At 43.6% G+C, this 21,142-nt stretch overlaps 5 protein-coding genes and 1 pseudogene across 8 annotated transcripts in view; 4 read left to right on the top strand and 2 right to left on the bottom strand.

The window, feature by feature from the left end:
- Nucleotides 1-21,142, top strand: part of LOC124336387 (calcium uniporter protein, mitochondrial-like) — an 878,707-nt gene that overhangs the window by 825,147 nt on the left and 32,418 nt on the right. The window lies entirely within an intron of this gene.
- The window catches only part of LOC124336054, a 570,649-nt pseudogene that overhangs the window by 147,142 nt on the left and 402,365 nt on the right, over nt 1-21,142 (top strand).
- Nucleotides 146-7,855, bottom strand: LOC124336025 (rho-associated protein kinase 2-like). 2 transcript variants are annotated; one of them, XR_006916994.1, is made up of 22 exons: nt 7,140-7,855; nt 6,982-7,063; nt 6,758-6,918; nt 6,557-6,692; nt 6,272-6,474; nt 6,129-6,210; nt 5,861-6,062; nt 5,698-5,789; nt 5,469-5,628; nt 5,336-5,396; nt 5,055-5,267; nt 4,833-4,991; nt 4,587-4,769; nt 4,071-4,520; nt 3,508-3,988; nt 3,019-3,446; nt 2,789-2,950; nt 2,468-2,726; nt 2,185-2,388; nt 1,904-2,117; nt 1,663-1,823; nt 146-1,275 (listed from the first exon to the last, which is right to left on the bottom strand). XR_006916994.1 is itself a non-coding variant. In XM_046789595.1 (21 exons), the coding sequence occupies exons 1-21, from the start codon at nt 7,284-7,286 to the stop codon at nt 1,727-1,729; spliced, it is 4,176 nt and encodes a 1,391-aa protein (XP_046645551.1). In that variant the 5' UTR covers nt 7,287-7,855; the 3' UTR covers nt 146-1,726. The 2 variants fall into 2 exon arrangements, 1 of the variants encoding a protein (XP_046645551.1); XM_046789595.1 differs by having other exon boundaries at nt 146-1,823.
- LOC124336089 (cytospin-A-like) lies at nt 8,210-11,476 on the bottom strand. Its single transcript, XM_046789723.1, has 3 exons — nt 10,546-11,476; nt 10,322-10,480; nt 8,210-10,261 (listed from the first exon to the last, which is right to left on the bottom strand). The coding sequence occupies exons 1-3, from the start codon at nt 11,278-11,280 to the stop codon at nt 8,738-8,740; spliced, it is 2,418 nt and encodes an 805-aa protein (XP_046645679.1). The 5' UTR covers nt 11,281-11,476; the 3' UTR covers nt 8,210-8,737.
- Nucleotides 12,103-17,878, top strand: LOC124336697 (2-oxoglutarate dehydrogenase, mitochondrial-like). The gene is made up of 13 exons (XM_046790478.1): nt 12,103-12,369; nt 12,606-12,821; nt 12,973-13,063; nt 13,143-13,163; nt 14,143-14,401; nt 14,489-14,723; nt 14,799-14,978; nt 15,043-15,333; nt 15,402-15,687; nt 15,746-16,312; nt 16,441-17,041; nt 17,665-17,763; nt 17,824-17,878. The coding sequence occupies exons 1-13, from the start codon at nt 12,103-12,105 to the stop codon at nt 17,876-17,878; spliced, it is 3,168 nt and encodes a 1,055-aa protein (XP_046646434.1).
- The window catches only part of LOC124335996 (serine/arginine repetitive matrix protein 2-like), a 32,037-nt gene continuing 27,942 nt past the window's right edge, over nt 17,048-21,142 (top strand). For all 3 annotated transcript variants that reach the window (XM_046789502.1, XM_046789500.1, XM_046789503.1), the window contains exons 1-2: nt 17,048-17,394; nt 17,665-20,754. The gene's annotated coding sequence lies outside the window, so the exon portion shown is untranslated. The remainder of the gene's footprint in view (nt 17,395-17,664; nt 20,755-21,142) is intronic.

The raw sequence follows: 21,142 nt of genomic DNA on the forward strand, positions 1-21,142 counted from the left end.
TTAGTTTTTTTTTCAAATTTCTCTTTCGTTAATGAGGAAAATCTTTCATTCAAACCATCGTCTTTTTTTTAGTACAAAAAATAAGAATTAATAAATAATTAACATATAAATTAGAACTTTCCGGGAAAAATAAAAACACGTGAGCAAGGCAATCAATTTGAAATTTAGAAATCAAAAGTTATATTACACAAACACACGAGAGCAATTCAATTCATTCTGTACACTCACATCTTTAAGTGTGTTGCACGTGAAAATTGTTGTTTTTCAAGATTTTTATCTATAGAAGATGAGGATACAAATCATGGCTTTGGGGGGAAAAGGGATCAAGAGGCGTTTCTTTTTTTGTGTGGTTTTTTTGTTGTTTTGTTTTAAGATTTGGGATGAGGAAAAAGCAATTGTTTCCGTTCTAGTCTCTTTTGTTTGCCACCAACTCAGGTTGAACGATTTAAAAAAGGTTAGTTTAAAAAAACAGCTTCATAGCGCGACCAGCGTCGTAATAAAGGCAATGAGGGGCTGTCCCATCAAATGTTTTTGTTGAATTGTTTTCCAAGGAATAAACCCCACCGAATGTAATTTAAAAAACAAGTGGCGGGGGGTTAGATTGAAACGTGTGTGATTGAATTGCCCAATCAGCCCGAATTATTATAAGCACGGAAACAAAAAAAAAAGCTCGATTTCCCTTTCGACGGACACAACAAAAATCAATAGTGGAAAGGAAGAATAAAGTAATAAACAATTCAAGGCAATTCAATACGCAAATACAAAGAAGGCACAATTTTTTTTTTCGTCTTGTCGTTGTAACTTTTTTTAGCATCCATTTTGTATTACTGCCCATCCCTAACTTCTTCGTTGTGTCCCCTCCCAATGACTATATTATTAAATCGGTGCTCTACTTTCTTTTTCCCACTTCTTTTCAAACCAACAAATGGCCAAGCTCCTTCACACACTCACATACACACATGCGTAGGCGAATCAGGAATGTAAATGACGCAACTGTCGCATCAAAGGGAGGGCTCAACAACTCATCTGAAACAAAAACTCCCGGCGTAACGTCACGTTTTCCTTCCATCTAAATCTTTCACAGTCCCTTTATCTCTCTCCTCCTACGTCCTGTTATTTTCTGCGTAATTACATATGCACCATGCATTCCATTTAGGTAGTGATGGGGGGATGCCCAAGACAAATATAACTGTTTCAAGATTCAAAATAAAAACAGTGTGAAGAGGTGGGTTGAAGACAACATTGAAGGTCACTTGTGTGTGTCGCATGTCGGGCCTTTGGTGGAACAAAAAAAAAAGGAAACAAAAGGAATCTAGAATAAATAATCGTTCAACAGGAAATGGGAGGGGAAATTTCGTAAAACACTACAACGGGAAGTGGGGAAAAAATAGGGGGTAAGGCAGTGTAGAGGAGAGGATGCAATAAGTTGGCACAATACGAAGACGGAAAAATGGACAACAAGGAAAAAAAAATTGAAGGTGGATCGTGAAAAGGTTGTTTTGCTACATAGTAAAGATAAAGGCGCCACAGGGATATTTGACGGTATATCTGCGGGATCAACGTTTGAACGTGTCACTTGGGTAGAAACGAAAGAATGAAAAAAAGAACTACAGACACTTATTACTAGGCAAAAAACAACAATGAAAAATCATTCTTCAACACCTGCTGTATAGTAGAAAAGGTGTACCATGTACGAAAAAAGTGATTGGCAACCTCTGAAAGGCCTTCATTTGCTGTTGCGCACTCCCGGCTGAATGCTGTTTGGCGGCAAAGTAGCCGATCTTTGCTGTACGTAAGGACGGTAAGCCGATCGAGTCGATTCCCTGTGTTAACCGCAAAGGAGGAAGAAGAAATTAATAAAATAATACACCACACACGCGTTGAATTGCGGTTTCTCTCTTACCTGGGAGAGACACGTGCTCCCTCAGCACCGCCCATTGCGGCCGAATTGGCCTTGTAGCCGAATTTCTGAATCTTTTTCGACAGCCGTGATATCCACTGCTGCTGCTCCTCTAAAGTCCCTGCTAGCAACAGCATCTCTTTGGCCGTATTAGGATCGTAGTGGACTTTGCAGGGAGCAATGATCTCCTCGCGCTTATCCAGATGTTCTTTGTGAACTGTGAAATTGATGTTGAAGCAATTCGTTATTGTCCGTTGGCATCAGACTGGTCATTATTTTAATACCTTTGATGCGACATCGGCGGCACTCGAGGGCCGGCGGGGGTCGGAACATGTGCCACAAAGGTTTTGAACACACTTCACAAGTGGTTGGCATGTGGAAACTGATAGCCACAAGTTCGTGACCTTTGTGGTTAACAGTTCCAGGTTTTTCTTCGCGACCGACTAAATCCGGTGGCGGGGTGCTCTCGTCTGGCTTGCGAGATTCACCTGGAACAAGGGAAACAATAAACATTAGCTGACTGCAATTTAAGGTGAAAGAAATCCAATCGAAAAATCCGATCCTTACCTTCACCGGCGTAGAGAATTTGCAAAATACGAGGGATCTCTTTGGCATCAGCGCGAATGACATCGCCCTGAGTAACAGACCGAACATGGAAAACTTTGTTCAGGTCTAGGATAAGGACAGGATCGGCGTTTTGTTTGTCACTCTCCGAATTGTAAAAGAAGATTTTCTTGGACGAGACGACAACGTACTGCTTCCGCCAACCGTGGCGTCGGATATTCTGCTTCGAAGGAACAAAAAGCCAACCTTCCAACCAAGAATCCTAAAACAATTGCAAGTTAATTTAATTTGAACAATCATTTTCCAATAATAAATTTAACTTGCCTGAACTCCTTCTTCCGATTCACTGCTTATGTTGGAGACGGTATCGGCTGATGCCGATGCCAACTTCTGCGACAGTTGCTCGATTTCGGAATCTTTGCTGTCAACCTCCATCTGCAACTTGATCCGAAGCTGGTTCTCTTCATAAAGCAACGATTGCAGGTCCTAAACCGAAGAAAACAAATCTCAGTCGAGAAGAATCCAAATTAAATCACGAAAACCAAATAAAATACCTGTGTTTCTTTCTGCGATTTGGCCACCACTTGATTGTACTTCTCCCTTTCCTGGGCGAGCTCTTGTTGAAGCTTACGACATTCTTTCTCCTTGCGTCGCAAATCAGCCCCGCCACCTGCATTCTTCTTAGGATTGCGGCCAATAGGATTCATGTCCCTACGGTTCATGATTTCGGCCAGTTTGTTGACAGCTTGCATCTTAAGCAGCTGCTCCTGCTTTAGCTTCACCCGCAACCGCTCTACCTCATCCACAGAAGCCGTGGATGCCTGTGCCAGCTCCTCCTGTGCGCTTTTCAATTTCGCACCAAGATCTTGGTTCTCCTGCGTGACTAGGTCGAACGTCTTTTTCAATTCATTCTCTCTTTCTCGCAGACTGTTGAGCGCTACTTCTTTGTTGATGATTTCAGCTCGATGTCTAGCCACTAAATCTGCACGTACAATACAGTACATTAGTCACTAATTCTATTGAAATCCTACTATTCTGCATACCTTTGATTTCCAATTCTTTCATGGTCTTTTCCTTCTCCATTTCTGCCACCGTCTCCTCGGCAATTGCTCTCGCTAGGGCTTCAGAATCCGCCCGAGCAAGTGATAGCTGGAGTTGATGGGTGATGCTTGCTCGTTCGTCTTCTAATTCACCAACTTGCTTGGTCTTTTCGTCCGCCTCCTCGCGCAGCTCCGTCACTTGCGTCTTGTACAATGTCGAGAAATATTGCTCGGCTTCCAACTGATCTTGGAGTTCCCGCATCTGCAAATCATCAACGGACTTGATGGTTCGCAATTTATGTAGTTCTTCCTCCAAACTCCTGGCCACGTCACGAGCCGCCTCCAGCTCACGTTGTAGCTGGCGCTCACGACTACGTAGGACGGCCATTTCGGCGGACAGAACGCTCTGGTCGTTCTGTAGAAGTGACCTTTTCTGAGACTCTTGCTCAAGTTGTAGGATGAGACCTTTAGTTTTGTCAACTTCCTAAAAGATTCCAAAAAGAAAAAAGAAAAATGTCACCTTACATAATTCAAATCGATAAAACATTCACAAATGTTGACTGTACCTGCCGATGATCTCCTTCTAGTTTATTCAGCTGCTGTTGGATTTGGCGATAGTCTACCGAAAGCATTGAAATCTGACGTTCACGTTCTTGCCACTGGTTTTCCGCTTTTTGTCGCGATGCCTTCTCTTCTTGCAACTTTAGTTGCAGAGTTTTAACCACTTCAGCACTGGCTTCCTCTTGGTTCCCTGAACGGCTTTGCTCCGTTTCCTGATGAGCACGTTTCTCTCGTTCATATTTGGAAGTCATAGCATTGAGTTCGAGTTCAAGTGATGCAGAACGTTTCTCCATTTCAACGATCCGCTCAGACAGACGTTTGTTCTCGGCAAGATTGTTTGCCTGGCGCTCTTTGGTTCGATCCAGCTCAGTTATCAAAGCCTGGCGTCTAGTTTCCATCTCTTGTTGACGATCAGCTTCTTGCTGTCTAGAAGCTCTCTCTTGGTCTAATTGAGCCTAGATATTTGACAAAATATTGTAACTCTTCTTTCGATATCTGCAGGAAAGTTTTGTATCGTTTACCTGAAGGGCAGCAGACTCAGCTTCCAGTGCATCTCGAGCACGCTGTAACACCGCCACCTTATCTTGCAGTTCCAGTAAGGTGTGCTCTCGGCCAGCAGCTCCCATGGCGAATTCCGCATTTTGTTTCTTGGTTTTATTATGGCTATCGGTCTCTTGTTTAAGCTTTTCATTGGCTTCCATCAACTGTAAATACATAACCAAACAGTTAATATTGTTCGCTTCAAAATGTATATAAATAAAAATCACCTGTTTTTCAAGTGAGCTGATACGTTCGGCAACCGCCTGTGAATTGCTTTGATCGCGTGTTCGGCGACTCTGCTCTTCATCCAATTTCCGTTTGAGCTCAGCGATATTCTGTTCCAGCTTTTTTCGGTTTTCTGTATCATTTTCCGATCGCCGTTGTGCCTGTAGATACAATCGATGACTATATAGAAAAGTTCAAAGAGGAATTTTATATTAAAAAATTACTTCTTTAAGCTCGTGCTTGATCAAAGCAAGATTCCGTTCCAGTTCGCAACTTTCGTTACGCAACTGCTCCTCTCGAGTTGTGGCTAGATCTAGCTGATGTAGCGTCAACGTGTACTTGTGCTCCAATTCGGCGATCTGACGTTTTTCTTTGTTCACAATCTCCTCCAAGTCAAGTACTTTGCGCTGAGCCCCAGTATCTCTACCCACTGCTCCCTGTAAACAGATTATATAAGACTTCTATCAGTAAGGATACCGGGAAATCCTATTAGACTTGAATGTACCCGATCAACACGATCTATTCCACCGTTGGTGCTCGCTTGCGTTAAACCTCCCGTGAGTAGTCTAAAGAAAAAAATAAAATAAAACGTTATCATTTAAGCTGTCAAATTAACTCGATAAACAAGGTAGACTTACTGATAATCTTTCGAATACGTAAACCCAACAAAAGGCAAGTGATTGCCAGCAAAGGCCTTAGGAACAGGGAAATTTTCTTCTGGGGCGTCGTCATTTTCAACGTCATCAAAATTGCTTGTGTCGTCATCGCCACTCAGATCCGGTACCACCGGGGGGACACCTGTAGGAGGAAAATCGATTGTTTCCATTAAAAGATTAAATATTTTATACGGTGCTATGCAAATCGTACAGTCTCGTATAGTATCAAAGGTCCACTGGTCATGGACGAAAAATTGATGATGGCGGATTTCTTCAACGCCATTACGCCCTAAGCGCTGCGTCCTGCACACACACACAATAAACAAAATATTTAAAGAAAAATGAATTCAGAACAGTATATTCTTAAGTAATACCTGTCAGTTAGGAAAGAACAGATCAAGCTTTTAGCGGCTGAACTGATTTCAACGTCATCGGGGAACGAAAGGGAATTTTTATGATCCATAATCTTGCCATAGGTCCCCACTAAACTCTCGGCATAGAAAGGCGTGTCTCCTACCAACATTTCGTAAAGGAATACCCCAACAGACCACCAGTCGCATTCTCGCCCGTACAATCCTATATTTATGATGAACAGTAAATATTAACTAAAAGTCATTTTTGTGTTTTCGCGGTCAATGTCACCTTCTCCTCCTTGTGACTTGAGGACTTCAGGCGAAATGTAGTCTGGTGTACCCACGGCAGTGTCTGATCGGACGAGCCCATCCTAAGGATTACAAGAGTTTGCACATCTGAAGTATTGTAGTGTAAGACACTGTTTGAAGTACCTCGTCCATTTTCATGCAAGTGCCAAAATCAGCTAGCTTCAAGTGGCCTAAAGCATCCAGCAGCATGTTGTCTGGTTTGACGTCTCGATGAACGAAACCCATGTTATGAATAGCCTCCAAGGCTAGAACCACTTCGGCACAGTAAAACTTTGCCCACTTTTCGGGAACATCGTAATTCGACATGAGATTCACCAAATCACCGCCTGGTAATCAAAGCAGATGAGAATACGAGCTCAGCAGGTGGTTTTTACGGACCATAAAAAAAAAAAGACTAGATGAACCTACCTGGCATGTAGTCCATAACCATATAAAGATATTTTGTATCTTGGAAGGCAAAGTGAAGTCTTACTATCCACTCGGAATTGGCATGGGCCATAATGTCCCGCTCTTCCCAGAAGAATGCTGAATCTGATCTTTTGATCTAAAAATGGGATCAGTTGGAATTTGAAGTAGGGTAATTAAAAATTGCTTAAACTGTTTCATTACCATTTCAAATTTGCTAAGAAGTTTCATAGCATAAACTTTCTTGGTTGATTTATGTCTTACTAATTGGACTTGACCAAACGCTCCCCTTCCTATGACTTTGATGACTAAAAAATCATCCACTTTTACTCTCAATCTGCTTATCTCATCTGCAACTTTGGCATCTGTAAAAGTAATTGTAATTTAGTTTGATGTTTCAAAGGCACTTCATCACAATGGAGGCTTACAGCGGTTGATGAAAGCCTCTATGTTTTTCATGCGCTTTATGGTTGGATGATCACTGTCATACACCATCGATTGCACAGCATCCTGTGAGAAAACACAAGCACCACTTAAAAACCACACAACAGAAAAATAGGTAAGAAAGACATTATGTAAAACTTACAAGAAGGCAGTCTGCATTAAGAATGTCCCTTGGATTGAAGACTCTCTCCTCCAGTTTGAGGAGACGAGACCTTCTATCCTGATCTGTGATAGCTTCCATGGTGTCACTGTTGCTTATTGTTGTTTTCTTCTTTCCAGTCACTAACATGAAAAGGTCTAGCTTCTATGTCAACTAAACATTCATTCTTGTTCTTTTCGACATTGCATTTCCAAGAGAAGAAGGTAAACAACGGCTTGTATTTCGAACGAAAACGGTTTTTGTGTCGTCTATTGTGGAATAAAAATGGGTGAAATACGAAAATTTAGTCACTCGGTGACGACCGAGCCTACAGTTCACCCTGACACGTACAAGGCACGGTAACACACCAAAACCACAAGACCGAACGACAGCGATATTTCTTCTTGTGATATTAATCACCCGCACACACAATTTTCAAAGTGCCAACTCCCATCACCCAACTCCCCACATCATGACAGGTCTTCCAAGGAAGAAAACAAGGTCTTGGTCCTTAGTGTTTGGTCCCAATCAACACACAATTGCGGGTAAATAAGGCACTATTTCAAAAGCGCCATATTTATCTGCATTCTAATATTAGATTCATTTCAACATTTAACACACACACACACACTGACTAACTTTGAGTTCACACACAAAAACCTTGAAGTTGTGTGCTCGCTTCGAGACTCGACTCTATACATTCATTTTCCAGTAGGTGCCGCTAGGTAGCTCTGAAGTCAGCGTCGTCTGCGATCAAAGGCATCGACTCTTTGAACTATCAACCGACTTCGTGAAAAATATAAAATAATACTCAAATTCAAGAACGCAAGGCATCAATCTATTAAAATTTAGCCTAGATATATATACCTTAAGAATATAATTCGATTTAAGACTAGTTCAAAGAAGCAAACTGAAGATTACGATTCTTATCATCATTAGATCATTATCGGTTAAAAAATCTAAATTCGCGACGTTGCCAGTCCGTTTTTCTTAGTTCGTGAAGCGTAACGGAATTTCTGGGTTTTTCCCCTTGTTCCTTTTTTCTCGCACCAAACAAAAAGTAAACTACCATATATATCCCAAAGCCGAATTTGTATTGTACGAATATATAGTTCCAGTGTGGAAGGCGGTCAATATACACAGTTACACAGAATTATATCTTCTCAGATGTTGGTCTTCCCTCTCAATCTAAATTTTTTTCAATTAAAAATGAGACATAATATGAGCTTAAGACAGAGAAACATGGTATTTGGAAGCTACAAAAGAAATCAATGGTCCCAAAGAAAATGTTAGCATGAGGAGGATTACTGTTGGTTACAGCAAATCATCATGTAGTCAGTACTGCTGGAATGGGATTAGTGGAATGGTTCTTTGTGACGGTCTACTATAGCACGAATAATCTTAATTTGGTCTTTTTTTTGTCGACAAACCACCATTTTAAAAAGAAGAAAAAAAATTCAAAAAAAATTAGTTTAGTAGCCATCCTATTTAATATGAGCGGGAATATTCCAAACTTTAAGAAAGTCCACAATTAGCCAGAATTTAAGTGAATTCCGAAACTGAAATCAAAATAGAAAGATTAAGATTGGAAAAAAATCTCATCAGATTTCGAAATGCTTGTAAATGGCGGTGATATATGTCATGATGGATTGCCAGTCGGGCCTGTCGGAAGAGGCCAGCTCTTCTATATCGAGCGAAGTGGGGATCCCGACAGATTCTGATGCACGGAAGGCCACCTGGAAGTTGTGCCGCACGTCTGATGATGTCAGAGATTCAAATGGCACTTGTTGTGGCAAGTATGTGTGTAATAAGGCACATAGCGCCAACCCATCATTCCAAGAACTGCTAAAGTTGGTGATGTCAATGTTGGGATAGTCAGCGGTTCGGGTTTGGCACCATTTCAGTAAGGCGTTGCGCTTGGATCCGCCATTTTTAACCAAGCCAGCTAGAGGATCTTTACGATCCGATACTTGACCGGAGAAAGGTCCAGCTGTTGAAGATTCAGAAGGCTGCAAATCTGAGGCTGAGAGAACACCGGATTGCAAACTGGCTGGAGGTGGCGAAGTCGTTTTGATTGAGCTGCTACTTGTAGTAGTGTAAACTGGTGCTTCGGTCAAGGAGGAACGAGTCTCCATAGGCCGAACTGGAGAACGTAGAAAGACTTCGCTCTCAGTACGATGCAACTGAGTGGGTCGGATTGGCTCAGACCGTGGCCGGACAGTCGCTACAGGAGGTGAAGGTGATGTAGCTATTGATGGAGGAGCCGGTTCGGCTAATTCGCCAGCAGGTTTTGTTCGAACGTTCGAGGCCGTCACCTCTAGATTCTCGACGATGCGCTTAACCGATCCCTTGTCAACGCGAGTGGCTACAGCGCGAGGTTTGATGTCGCTAAGGAGGCTGTTTGACACGCTGGAAGAGCTCGAGTCCAAAGTAGATAGAGAGCGTAAGACACGAGGCTTCACTGGAGCTGCAGTTCGCGTTTCAGGGGAACCGAATTTTTCGGATCGTGTAGAGGCTCCAAGCTTTTCATGAAGGACCCTATTCTCCTCCATAACCTTCTCCATTTTAGCCAGAGTCTCCAGTTTGAAATCGTTGGCCACTCGAACTGTTGTCAGCAAATCTTTCTGAAATTGTTGCCACTCTTCTTGTTGTGCTTCCCATTTGGCTCGTTCATCAGATGACAGTCTTTCGAGTTCGTCTCGGCGGGCTAAGGCATCGGCCAGTTTCACCTGCTGGTCGGCTGCGGTTGTACGCATTTCCCGTTTATCTTCCAAGTGACGACGGCATGACGATTCCAACTCGGCGACGGCTGAATGAAGCGTAGATGTTTCGACAATAAGGCTTTGCTTCTTGGCTAGCAACTGTTCAACTTTGTACTCCAGATCGGCTACCTCTTCTTTCGATTTCTGACGAACCGTTCGGTTCTCCTCTTGCAAGGCAGAAATTTGGTCTCGAAGAAGGGCATTGTCACGTTGAGCAGCCGCCAATTGATCCTGGGCGGTAATGGCCGTCCCTTCAGTTGACTCTTTATCTTGCCTCAGTTTTTCATTTTCTTTCATCAATTTGTTCAACTCTGAATGAAGTTTGGAATCACCTTCATCAATGCAAGCTTCCAAATGTCGAACCTGTGAAATAAATGAATAATAAGACAAATGTCTGTCATACAATGCGAATTTCATTCATACCCGAGATGTCAGCCAAGTAACATGTTGTTCACGTTCGGTTGCTTCAGCTTGTTGTGCCGCTAACATTTTGGCTAATTCTATTTGTTTGGCTTGAAGAGCTTTTCGTTCGTCTTCGGCTTCATTGCACTGCAGGAGCAAATGCTGCTTCAGTGACTCCATCTAAATGAAAACCAATGTAATCCTGAAATATTTGAAACAAATGTAAGCCAATTTACAAGTAATACCTGATCTCTAGCTTGTTTGAACTGTTCAGTCCTTAATTCCAGCTTCCTCTTTAGGGTTTGCTTTTCATCTTTGAGCTTGTCATTTTCAGCCTGGAATTCATTGAGCTGGACTTGAAGATCTGCAAGTTCTTGAAGAGTGGCTTGTAATTCTTCATTAGTACTATGATGAGTTTCTTCCATCTGCTGGATTCGTCCCTGAAGGCATGCCAGGCTTACTCCTGAAACTTCACTTCCACTGCTCTGTCTGGATTGGCGTTCCCATCCAACAGCCCCATTCTCTACCAAATCTCTCATTGCCATTCCAGCATAATCAATGTCTTCTTTGCCTTCATTGCCTGGAATGTTTCTGATTACATCTCGATTGATGGCGTGGATGAGAGGATATTCAGAATGGCTTGAAGTTTCATCCTGGTGTTCAACAAACATCAGATAATCATTTGAGGGCATAGGTACAGGTGGTAGTGCTTCTGTTCTCGGTGAAATAAGATTTGGGTCAGTGGAAGATCTAATCCTAGATGTAATTGTAATGGGAGGGCTCCCAAGAGACATTGTTGCTTCAACCAGTTCTGCTCCATGGCCATTAGATTGAACTGGAGGGCTGGCTGAACGAGCAGCAAGTGATGATGACGAAGACGAATGCGATATGGACGAAGCTGATGGGGAGATGGCCGAGTTCGCTTCGTTATTGCCAGTGGGTGACGCTTTTCGACGGAAAAGCGACTTAAACTTCATCATTTGACGTCCTGAACTTGGCTTCGAAATTTTTGAAAAAAATTTAGACACTTCAAAGGAATACTGACTTCGAAAAACGTATAGTTCTTTCCAATTTATGAATTCTTCTCACATTTTCCCCACGGGAGAAAACTAGACTGTCTTGAGGCCGGACTGTCTCGAGTGTATGTCAAAACAACAAGCGTTTCGTATCGTACGACTCAGCTGTTGGAACCCACCCCCTTGCAACAACAGCGCCACCTAACCTACCATCAATTATACGCCTTAGAATTAAGAAAAAAAAATAATTAACCCTTTTGAAAAGGGTAAAATGTATTTTTTATGTAGAGATAAAAATGGATCATTTAATTCAGTAAATAGTTCATAGATTTGATTAAAAATAAGGAATGGTTACGCAATTCCTGGCGATTTCGTTCTATTGGCTAATCAAATCACGTGGCATCCTTGGGTCTAAAAGAAAAACTCCTTCCATTGCTCTGCCTTTTCTCCTAAAATTTCGTCTGACGAACGGTCGAACAAGTAAAGGTTGGAATTTCGACGGGATTTCTCTTGTTGACTCGTTTAAACAATTTTTCGTGTAAGTTTTGTTTACTTCTTGAAACGCAGAAAATTTGCATAGCAAAGGATGACCCAGTACCCCACAGTTTTCTGCAATGTTCGTCCTTGAATTTTGGCGCCCTTAAACTGTGTCGAGCTTTCGCTTATTTTTCAACTACTTTCACTGGACCTAAGTTGAATTAGACGCATTTATCGGTGCCATTGCCTTGTTTGCTTCATCTAACCCTGTATGTGTATTTGCTTGGCTATACAGGTCGTCAACTAAGGATGCACAGAACACGAAGTCTTGTTACTGGCTTGCTGCCTCTCATACCTGGGGCAGCACCTGAACGATTAGCTGTTTGGCTTGTCAAAGGTTATGTTCAGAACTCATCAGCAAGAGCACCGCTGGCTGCCTTGAACATCAGGCAATACTCCGCAGCACCACCTCCACCTTCACAGGCTGCTGCTGAACCTTTCCTCAATGGATCTTCATCAGTCTATGTTGAGGAAATGTACAACTCTTGGTTGCAAGATCCCAAAAGTGTTCATGCAGTAAGCACAATAGAAAATTTTATATTGTTTGCTAAAAAAATTTCCTAGTTTGGTGAAAAAAACACAGTTGCTTGGCTATTTATAAATGTAGCTCTAACTGGCTGAAACTGCTTTGGACCAGTTCCAAATCTGTGTCAGCTTGTACTTGAAGTTGATTGGTTTTCATGTTATATTTCATCTCATCTTAACTTATTCAACAGTGCAAAATAATTTAATTCTCCATTCTTTTAATCCAGTCATGGGACTCTTTCTTTCGAAATGCCAGCGCGGGTGCTGCTCCCGGCCAGGCCTATCAGGCACCACCATCCTTGGCTGTGCCAGGCAGACACGAAATTCCAATCACAGCTTTAGTGCCGCAAATGTCGATGTCAGGTGTTTCCACCGGTCTCCCAATCGATGAAAAAATGATTGACGATCATCTAGCTGTTCAAGCTATCATCCGTTCCTATCAGGTAACAAAAGAATTGTGTTGAAAAGAAAAAAACAACCAAGGGCCAGTCTCGTGATGAAGCAAAACTTCTAAATTCTCCTTCTGTACCTAACCCCAACCCAACTGTTTTTCCCCCTCGATTTTTCTTTTTTGTTAACGCTTGATTTCAACAGATTCGAGGACACTTTGGTGCCTTTCTGGATCCTATTCAAATTGAGGGTCCCAAAGATTTAAACGAGAGGTTAAAACGAGAGACTCACTTGGGTAAGGACCGTTTTATCACACAGACTATTTAAAAATTTTGCAAGCGCATGAGATCACGCGCCCTTTGAAACGTGAACAGGGAAGTTCTTGCCCGAGGCAGGTAAGTCAAGTCTATCCCCACCATTATTTATTTTGCTTGTTGCCTGGCCCTTGGTATTCTTTCTTTTATATAACTTTGTTTTTAATGCTAGTATTTTGACCTAATTTCTCGTTGATGTTATTTTCCTAATTCTAATTTTGTTTTTGTTTTTCGTTGTTAACCGCTTTGGCATTGCGTCCTCCTCATCTCCCAACCCCTGCTTTCTTGCCCCGCGTACTTATCTTACTCCTCAGACCAGAGGACACCATATAGCCGACCTAGATCCACTGGGCATCAATTTGGCCGATTTGGACGCGACCATTGCTCCTGAATTACAGCTGGCCACCTACCGTTTTGGTAAAAAAAAAAAAAAAAAAAAAAACCATTCATCACTCGCTAATTTCTTCGCTTTATTTAACCCATTCGATCTAGTACTAGTTGTTCTAATTTGCTTCTTTGATATCTGGTTTTTATGGATCAAGCCGACTGTGGCTGAATCATGTGTGTGCTTATTGTTTACAGTTCCCCTAAAAAAACCAATTGAAAAGCATTAGATTTTCCTTATCTGTTGAAAGTAGCATGCTAAATCAAACAGCACAGCTCAGCTTTGCGTAAGATTAACCTGGTTTAGATAATTTACCGCTAGGCATGGATCATGATAGTGATAGTCAGCTATCTGAGAAGCAAACACACTACGAAGTGGCCCCTCCTCTTGCCCGCTCCCTCCAATGGCGTACGTAGTATTATCACTTTTCTTTTTTTTTTTTTTTCCATTTCGTTGCGCTATCCCTTGTAATCTGCGTTCGAGACCCGATGGATTTCTTCCGGTAAGTAAGGGCTTGTTAAGAGCTGATTAATGCTGGTGGACTGCCTTGTAAAAAAAAATCCTTGTCGTCCTTGGAGCTCAATTACTTACGTCGTACATTTTTCAATTGCTCTCATTCAACTCGTTTGATTGAGAATATCAAACATGACAGTTTGTTTTATTTGGTACCAACAGAGGAAAAGGATATGGACCGAATTTTCAAACTGCCAGCCACCACCTACATCGGGAAGCCGGACGAGCGAGCACTGCCACTCAGAGAGATCCTCAGCCGACTGGAGGCGGCCTATTGCCGTCACATTGGTGTCGAGTTTATGTTCATCAACTCTTTGGAGCAATGCAACTGGATTCGGAAGCGTTTCGAGACGCCCGGCGCCATGAGTCTGGACGCCGAAGGCAAAAGACTCCTCCTGGCCCGTGTCACACGTGCGGCCGGGTAAGGAAACCCTAAACTTTCAAACTTTTTTCTCCTTTGATCTTGTTTGTCAACAAATACTTATCGATCCGGGCAAAATCCCTATAGATTTGAGGCTTTCTTGGCACGAAAATGGACGTCCGAGAAACGTTTCGGCCTAGAGGGTTGCGAAATGCTTATTCCGGCCATGAAGACCATTATCGACAAATCCAGCGAGTTGGGAGTCGAGTCGATCATCATGGGAATGCCCCATCGAGGACGCTTGAACGTTTTGGCCAACGTCTGTCGCAAGCCTCTCGAACAAATCTTTGCTCAGTTCGCCGGATTGGAAGCCGCCGATGATGTAAGAAATCGAAAGAAGTTTGCATTATTTGTTGCCAGCGAACTGGAAATTGATAGCCACCCGTTATTTGCCTAGGGATCTGGAGACGTCAAATATCACTTGGGCACGTACATTGAGCGATTGAATCGCGTGACGAATAAGAACATCCGTTTAGCCGTTGTGGCTAATCCGTCGCATTTGGAGGCCGTCGACACGATCGTGCAGGGAAAGACGCGCGCCGAGCAGTTCTACAAGGGCGACAGCGAAGGCAAAAAGGTCTGATTCTTTAGAAATTTCGAGAAAAACAAAAATGAATTAAACTTATTTTGGATTCCTGTAGACGATGTCGATTCTTCTGCACGGCGACGCCGCTTTCTCTGGCCAGGGCATCGTGTACGAGACGTTCACTTTGTCTGATTTGCCCGACTACACGACCCGCGGCACGATTCACATCGTGGCCAACAACCAGATTGGTTTCACCACTGATCCCCGCCATTCACGTTCGTCGCCCTATTGCACGGACGTGGCCCGCGTCGTCAATGCCCCCATTTTCCACGTCAACGCCGACGATCCCGAAGCCGTCATGCACGTTTGCAAAGTGGCCGCAGAGTGGCGCGCTACTTTCCACAAGGTTCAATTCAAATATTTCTTCTGTTTTTTAAATCTCCAGCTCTGGTCTGATTCTTTTGAATTCCGCAGGATGTCGTGGTCGATTTGGTGTCGTACCGTCGCGGTGGACACAACGAGATCGACGAGCCAATGTTTACGCAACCGCTGATGTACAGCAAGATCCGCAAAATGAAGAGCGTCATGGAAAAGTACAGCGCCAAGCTGATCGAGGAGGGAACCGTCACCAAGGAAGAGGTCGACGATGTCCGTAATAAATACGAGAAAATCTGCGAAGAGGCCTACGTCAAAGCCCAGAAAGAAACTCAAATCCGCTACAAGGATTGGCTGGATTCACCCTGGTCCGGTTTCTTCGAAGGTGAGCCATTTCTTTTCCCAGTTGTTTCTATTCCTAACTTCTTTTATCGACTTTGTAGGCAAGAACCCGCTGAAGATGGGCAATACCGGCGTCATTGAAGAGACTTTGAAGCACATTGGCAAGCGCTTTTCCAGCACGCCACCCAACGCTGCCGAATTTGTCGTCCACAAGGGTATCGAGCGCATCCTGCGCGCCCGTATGGAGATGGTCGAGACCCGCACGGTCGACTGGGCCCTCGGCGAGGCCATGGCTTTCGGTTCTTTGCTCAAGGAAGGCATTCACGTCCGCCTGTCTGGCCAGGATGTGGAGCGCGGCACGTTCAGTCACCGCCATCACGTCCTGCACCACCAAACGTCCGACAAGTCGACCTACAAGCCGCTGTGCAACCTGTACCCCGACCAGGCCCCTTACACCGTCTGCAACAGCTCGCTGTCGGAATTTGGCGTCCTCGGCTTCGAACTGGGTTACTCGATGACCAATCCCAACGCCCTCGTCTGCTGGGAAGCTCAATTTGGCGATTTCTTCAACACGGCCCAGTGCATCATTGACCAGTTTATCGCCTCGGGACAGTCCAAGTGGGTCCGACAGTCTGGCATCGTCCTCCTTCTGCCGCACGGAATGGAAGGTACACACGCAACATCCGTTTCCTTTCGTTTTTGGGCGTGATTTTTTTATTTTTATTTCTTTTCCCCCGAGAAAAACTTATGATTGATTGGATGATCTAATTTATTTTGGTATTGTTGGGAAAAAAAGGTATGGGTCCGGAACACTCGTCGGCTCGTCCGGAGCGTTTCCTGCACGCCTGCTCTGAAGACCCGGAGACTTTCCCGGCCGAAACGGAAGAGTTCGCCATCCGTCAGCTGCACGACACGAACATGATTGTGGCCAACTGCTCGACTCCGGCCAATTATTTCCACATCCTCCGCCGCCAGATTGCCATGCCTTTCCGCAAGCCGCTCATCATCTTCACCCCGAAGAGCTTGCTCCGTCACCCGGAAGCCAAATCCTCGTTTGACGACATGGTCGAGACGACCGGGTTCAAGCGAGTCATCCCGGAGGCCGGTATCGCCGCCAGCCAGCCGGAAGCCGTCCGCAAGGTCATTTTCTGCTCCGGCAAGATCTACTACGAGCTGAAGAAGGCCCGCGAGGATCGCGGACTGGACAGCGCCGTGGCCATCACCCGGATCGAGCAGATTTGCCCGTTCCCGTTCGACCTGATCCGCGACGAGATCAACAAGTACCCCAACGCCGAGTTGAAGTGGGCCCAGGAAGAGCACAAGAACATGGGCGTCTGGTCTTTTGTCCAGCCCCGTTTCCACACGGCCATGCAGGGCTCTAGCGAGCGACGCCTTAGGTACTATGACACAATGACCCGTCCCTTTTTTCTTAACTTCTTTCCCGGCTACTCCTTGGCGATCAACTCCTTTTTGGCTTCTTGCACTACTTTTATTTTTCCACTCCGATTAACAGCACCGAAAAAGAAAATTTGTAAAACAAAAAACCCACTGACTTAACCAGAGTGAGTTGTGTGTCTGTGTGTGTGTACGTGTCTTGTGTTATTAGCACTCCACCGCCACCACCTTCACCTCCCGACGCCTCGTGGTGGCGACGACAGTGGGCTCGACTAGCGGGCAGGCCAAGCTCGGCGGATGTCATTGCGAGCCATCCATCAGCGTCTGTTTCCGAATCCGCCAGGGGGCCTGTTAGGTGAACCCACCCGTCTCAATCACAGATTTTTATTGTCGTTGGTCGTTTCGTGTTTTTATCTTTTTTGGCGACGTTTGTTTTTAGTTGTCTTTTGGTGTCGGGTTTTTAGATGGGAGGAGTAGGGGGGAGAGGAAGTGGCAACCGCTAAAAGTCGTTTGTTCGTCCTTGATTGTTGTTTGATTGTTTGATGTTTTTCAATCCGCAAAAGTTTTGTTTTTTTTTCTGTTTCGAACTAATCGAATTTTATTTTTTTATTTTATTTTTCGACAGTTACGTCGGTCGCGGAGTTTCTGCTTCACCGGCTACCGGAAGCAAAAGACAACATTTGAAGGAAGCCGCCCAGCTGCTGGAGGACGCTTTCGCCGGATTGTAGAAAAAAGCAGAAAATAGGGTTCACGCAAAACACATTTTTTTGAATTATTCACGCAGCCCAAAAGAATTTAGTGAAAAGAAGCAATACGAAGAAGAAGAAGAAGAGGAATAGTGATTTCCACACTCTTTAATATCTCCCATCCGTCACCCACCACCACTATTGGATGGTAGAATTGTGCGCTTTGAGCCGCAAAATTTGCAACGATTTAGTAGAGAAGAACTTTTCTTGATAATCAAAGAAGAAATACGGAGCCGTTAGTGTTGATTTTTATTAGCCTCAATTCACGAATATTATCCTGTCTTCTTTTTGTTTGATTTTCCACACTCGTCTTTCTTTTTCTTAGTTCCTCCCTACCAGCCGTCCCGTCGCTCCCAGTTGAAAACAAAATGTGCCCGCGTTTAAATTAGATAAGACGGCGAAAAGTGATCAAGTCTTTAAAAATAATTTTTTTTTTCTTCACTATTTTATTTTTATTTTTCTGGGGAGAACGGGAAAGAATTCAACAGATAAAGAAAAAATCCCCGGGCTTCTTCCTTAAAGAGAAAAAAAAAAAAAACGTTGATTTGTTTTTTTCAAACACACACTATACACATTTATTACTAACACACGTTACATTCTAATTGAGGTTGTGTTTGTCGTCTGCACCGGTCCTGTAGGTATTTCGGGGAAATGTTGTATTTCATATTTTTTTTCTCTCTCTTTTTTAATTATTCTCAATTGTTTCCTCCACAAAGAAAAAAAAATGTTTCTCCTTCTTCTTCTTAAATATCGTCTTTAACTAAAAAAGAATAATATATACCATTAAGAATATATTATTAACTAAAAATTACCAGAGGTTACAGCACACACACCTTCCTAGGCCTTGATAAATCTTCATAATATTTTTTATTTGGGGGAAAGGGTAGGAATTAATTAATTTTGTGCACGTGATTTTCTCTCTGTGTGTGTGTGATTGAAAAACACTAAACATTTAGGTGAAAAAAGAAACGAATTATTTAGGAGAGAGAGTAGAGAATGAGGCGGAATGAGGAAGAAATTAATTGATTGCGTCGTCTGTCGGAGGGGTGGGTTATCATTTGTATAACCGGAGGCGCCGAAAGATAACCTGGGCGCGCGCGCTCGTGTTGCGTATATAGCCGTTGATGGAGACCGTCTGAACCGGCTGTTGATTTGGTGTGTTGATGTTCATTTGCTGTTGTATACAGCACACGATAATATCCCCATCCACTCCCCCGCCTTTGGCTTGGCTATACATCTTTAATCTATCTGTCCAAAAAAGAAAAAGCACTTCCTCCACATCCCGATTTGAACCCAAAAACAAATAAACTATAATACACTTTTTTTCCATAGGGTTTTGACCTCATATCCGCTTGTGAATGGATTTATTATTTAGCTTTTTTGTGTTTGTGTGCCTTTCTGCTTATATTTTTTTGTTGTCTGTGTCTTGTGTGATTTGTGTCTTGTTTGCCTTTTGTAGAGCTAACACCCAAAATGGCTTATGTAAGCGGTCGGCGGCGGCGGCGTTTTTTCCAGCTCATCTTATCGGCTACAGAAAGTGTCGATCGGGATCTCTGTAACAAACAGCCCATGTTCAAAACTGGAGTCTGGAGTCCTTTGGTGTAAGTTTTTTTCAAGCCCAGCGGGTGTGTGTCGGTTTGGCTGAGAAAACATTACCGGCCCGACACCATGTGGTTTTTACGAGCCCACAACAACATTTGAAAAAAGAAAATTATTATTTGCGATTTAACGGGCGTCCGATTCCAAGTACGCAGCGTCTAGTAAGTCACTGGTGTTGTACACACAATCCTACAGGAGAGGAATGTGTAAACAGATGGACGTGCGGCTACAATCCGGGGGGAATCCAGCTGTGTGTCGGGTTTCTTGTTTGATATGATGAACCCCGAAATGTTTTGGCGACAACACAATACCTTCGGCCTATTTTTTATTTTTTTTCTCTTTACCTATTCTTTATACAGGAGGGGGTTTTGGCCGGTGGTCTGCGGCCCGTGTGTATTAATAGAAAAAAAAAAAGAGGTCCGTCAGTGTGTGTGTGTAGTTGGGGGTCCAGCTGCAATGACGTCACTGCCAGTTTGATCGCATTGGCCCCTGGCGCACCACGGCGTGAATAGGATATCATTGGCAATACGCTTAACTTTTCCCAAGTTGAGATGATCCAATAGTCTTCGTTAGTTCCTTCCTCCCCTTGCACACTTTTTTAACTTCCAGTTTATCCATACAAGACACGCTACCCCCAAGTTTCCAGCAGAACGTCCAGGGAATTTGGCGTTTTAAGAAGATAAACCCAAAAAGTGGAAGAAAATCGTTAAAAAATTCTCTCGGTCTTAGGACTGGCGCAGAGTGTATCTTCTTTTGCCTATAGACACACATCTGCATCAGCGGATATATATTCCCTTGGCTTCCCTTTTTCTACTTGGTTGTAGTTTCTTCACTTTCGTTTGGACTGCGCTGGCGCAAAAGTGAGAGGGGGCCGGAGCCCAAGCCGATCGACGTCCTCCTCCCCTCCAACCGTTCCTGGGCAGCAAACAACATCTGCGCAACACACACGAGAGACTTCGATCCTAGTGTGTTGACGGTAGTCGTCGTCTTTCCAGTGTTGGTAGTCGTCCAAACGGCAGCCAAAAAGTTGTTGCCTTGGCAAAGAGTGTCCAAAAAAGTTTCTGGTGTGCGACCGCAGTCCCTGCGCTGTCCGCGTGTGTCTCGGTTCGTGATACAGTGTCTTTGCGTGTGTGTGTCTGTGTGTATGTGTGTGCGTGTGTGTACATAGTGCGTGAGAGAGATCCTGTCGTTTTGTTTGAGCAGGGGAATCGAATGGGATGAATGTCGATCGAACTGGATTCGACTGGTGTTGATCAAAGACGGCCGAGATGGAAACCGGTTGGCGGTGAACAAAATTTGAAAGACATTTGAAATTGTGTGCCATTACTTCTTTCAACTGGGAAATCTTTTATCGACGTCAAATCAATCAGGTAAAAGTAATGTAATTAAAATAATAAAAAGGAAAAAATTGGAAAGTCGATCTTTTGTTATTTTCCGATCGAGTAGTTTCGGCTTGTCTTATTTGACATTTCCATTGTGTGTAGACGTCCATTTTTTTTTGTGTTGGTTCCTTCTTTAGTCTGAAGCCGACAGTCGACGACTAATAGGGGCGACTCCTATAGCCGACATAAGATCGATGATATTCCCCTGTTGACCAGTATAGCCTTTAGTCCTTTTTTTTCTTTTCGGGACTTTGAATGTAAACGGGCCAATAGGCACGTGGCGTCACCCGGAAGAGAGTAACACACACAAGACAGTACAGTTCTAATCATGTTATAAGATTGTTGCCGTCCGAGAAAAGGGCAAAGTTCAACTTAA

Source organism: Daphnia pulicaria, chromosome 4, assembly GCF_021234035.1.
Source record: "Daphnia pulicaria isolate SC F1-1A chromosome 4, SC_F0-13Bv2, whole genome shotgun sequence".
Classification (NCBI taxonomy): domain Eukaryota; kingdom Metazoa; phylum Arthropoda; class Branchiopoda; order Diplostraca; family Daphniidae; genus Daphnia; species Daphnia pulicaria.

Bases quoted from the DNA above. Each gene is read 5' to 3' on its own strand.
- LOC124336025 (XM_046789595.1), bottom strand. From the start codon at position 7,286: ATGTTAGTGACTGGAAAGAAGAAAACAACAATAAGCAACAGTGACACC. The intron at 4,992-5,054 runs GTAATTTTTTAA...TTGTATCTACAG, and splicing joins TCAAGCACGAGCTTAAAGAA to GCACAACGGCGATCGGAAAA. The intron at 2,951-3,018 runs GTATTTTATTTG...TCTTCGGTTTAG, and splicing joins AATCGCAGAAAGAAACACAG to GACCTGCAATCGTTGCTTTA.
- LOC124336089 (XM_046789723.1), bottom strand. From the start codon at position 11,280: ATGATGAAGTTTAAGTCGCTTTTCCGTCGAAAAGCGTCACCCACTGGC. The intron at 10,481-10,545 runs GTATTACTTGTA...GTTTTCATTTAG, and splicing joins TCAAACAAGCTAGAGATCAG to ATGGAGTCACTGAAGCAGCA. The intron at 10,262-10,321 runs GTATGAATGAAA...TTTATTTCACAG, and splicing joins TTACTTGGCTGACATCTCGG to GTTCGACATTTGGAAGCTTG.
- LOC124336697 (XM_046790478.1), top strand. From the start codon at position 12,103: ATGCACAGAACACGAAGTCTTGTTACTGGCTTGCTGCCTCTCATACCT. The intron at 14,979-15,042 runs GTCTGATTCTTT...GGATTCCTGTAG, and splicing joins GCGACAGCGAAGGCAAAAAG to ACGATGTCGATTCTTCTGCA. The intron at 17,042-17,664 runs GTACTATGACAC...ATTTTTCGACAG, and splicing joins TCTAGCGAGCGACGCCTTAG to TTACGTCGGTCGCGGAGTTT.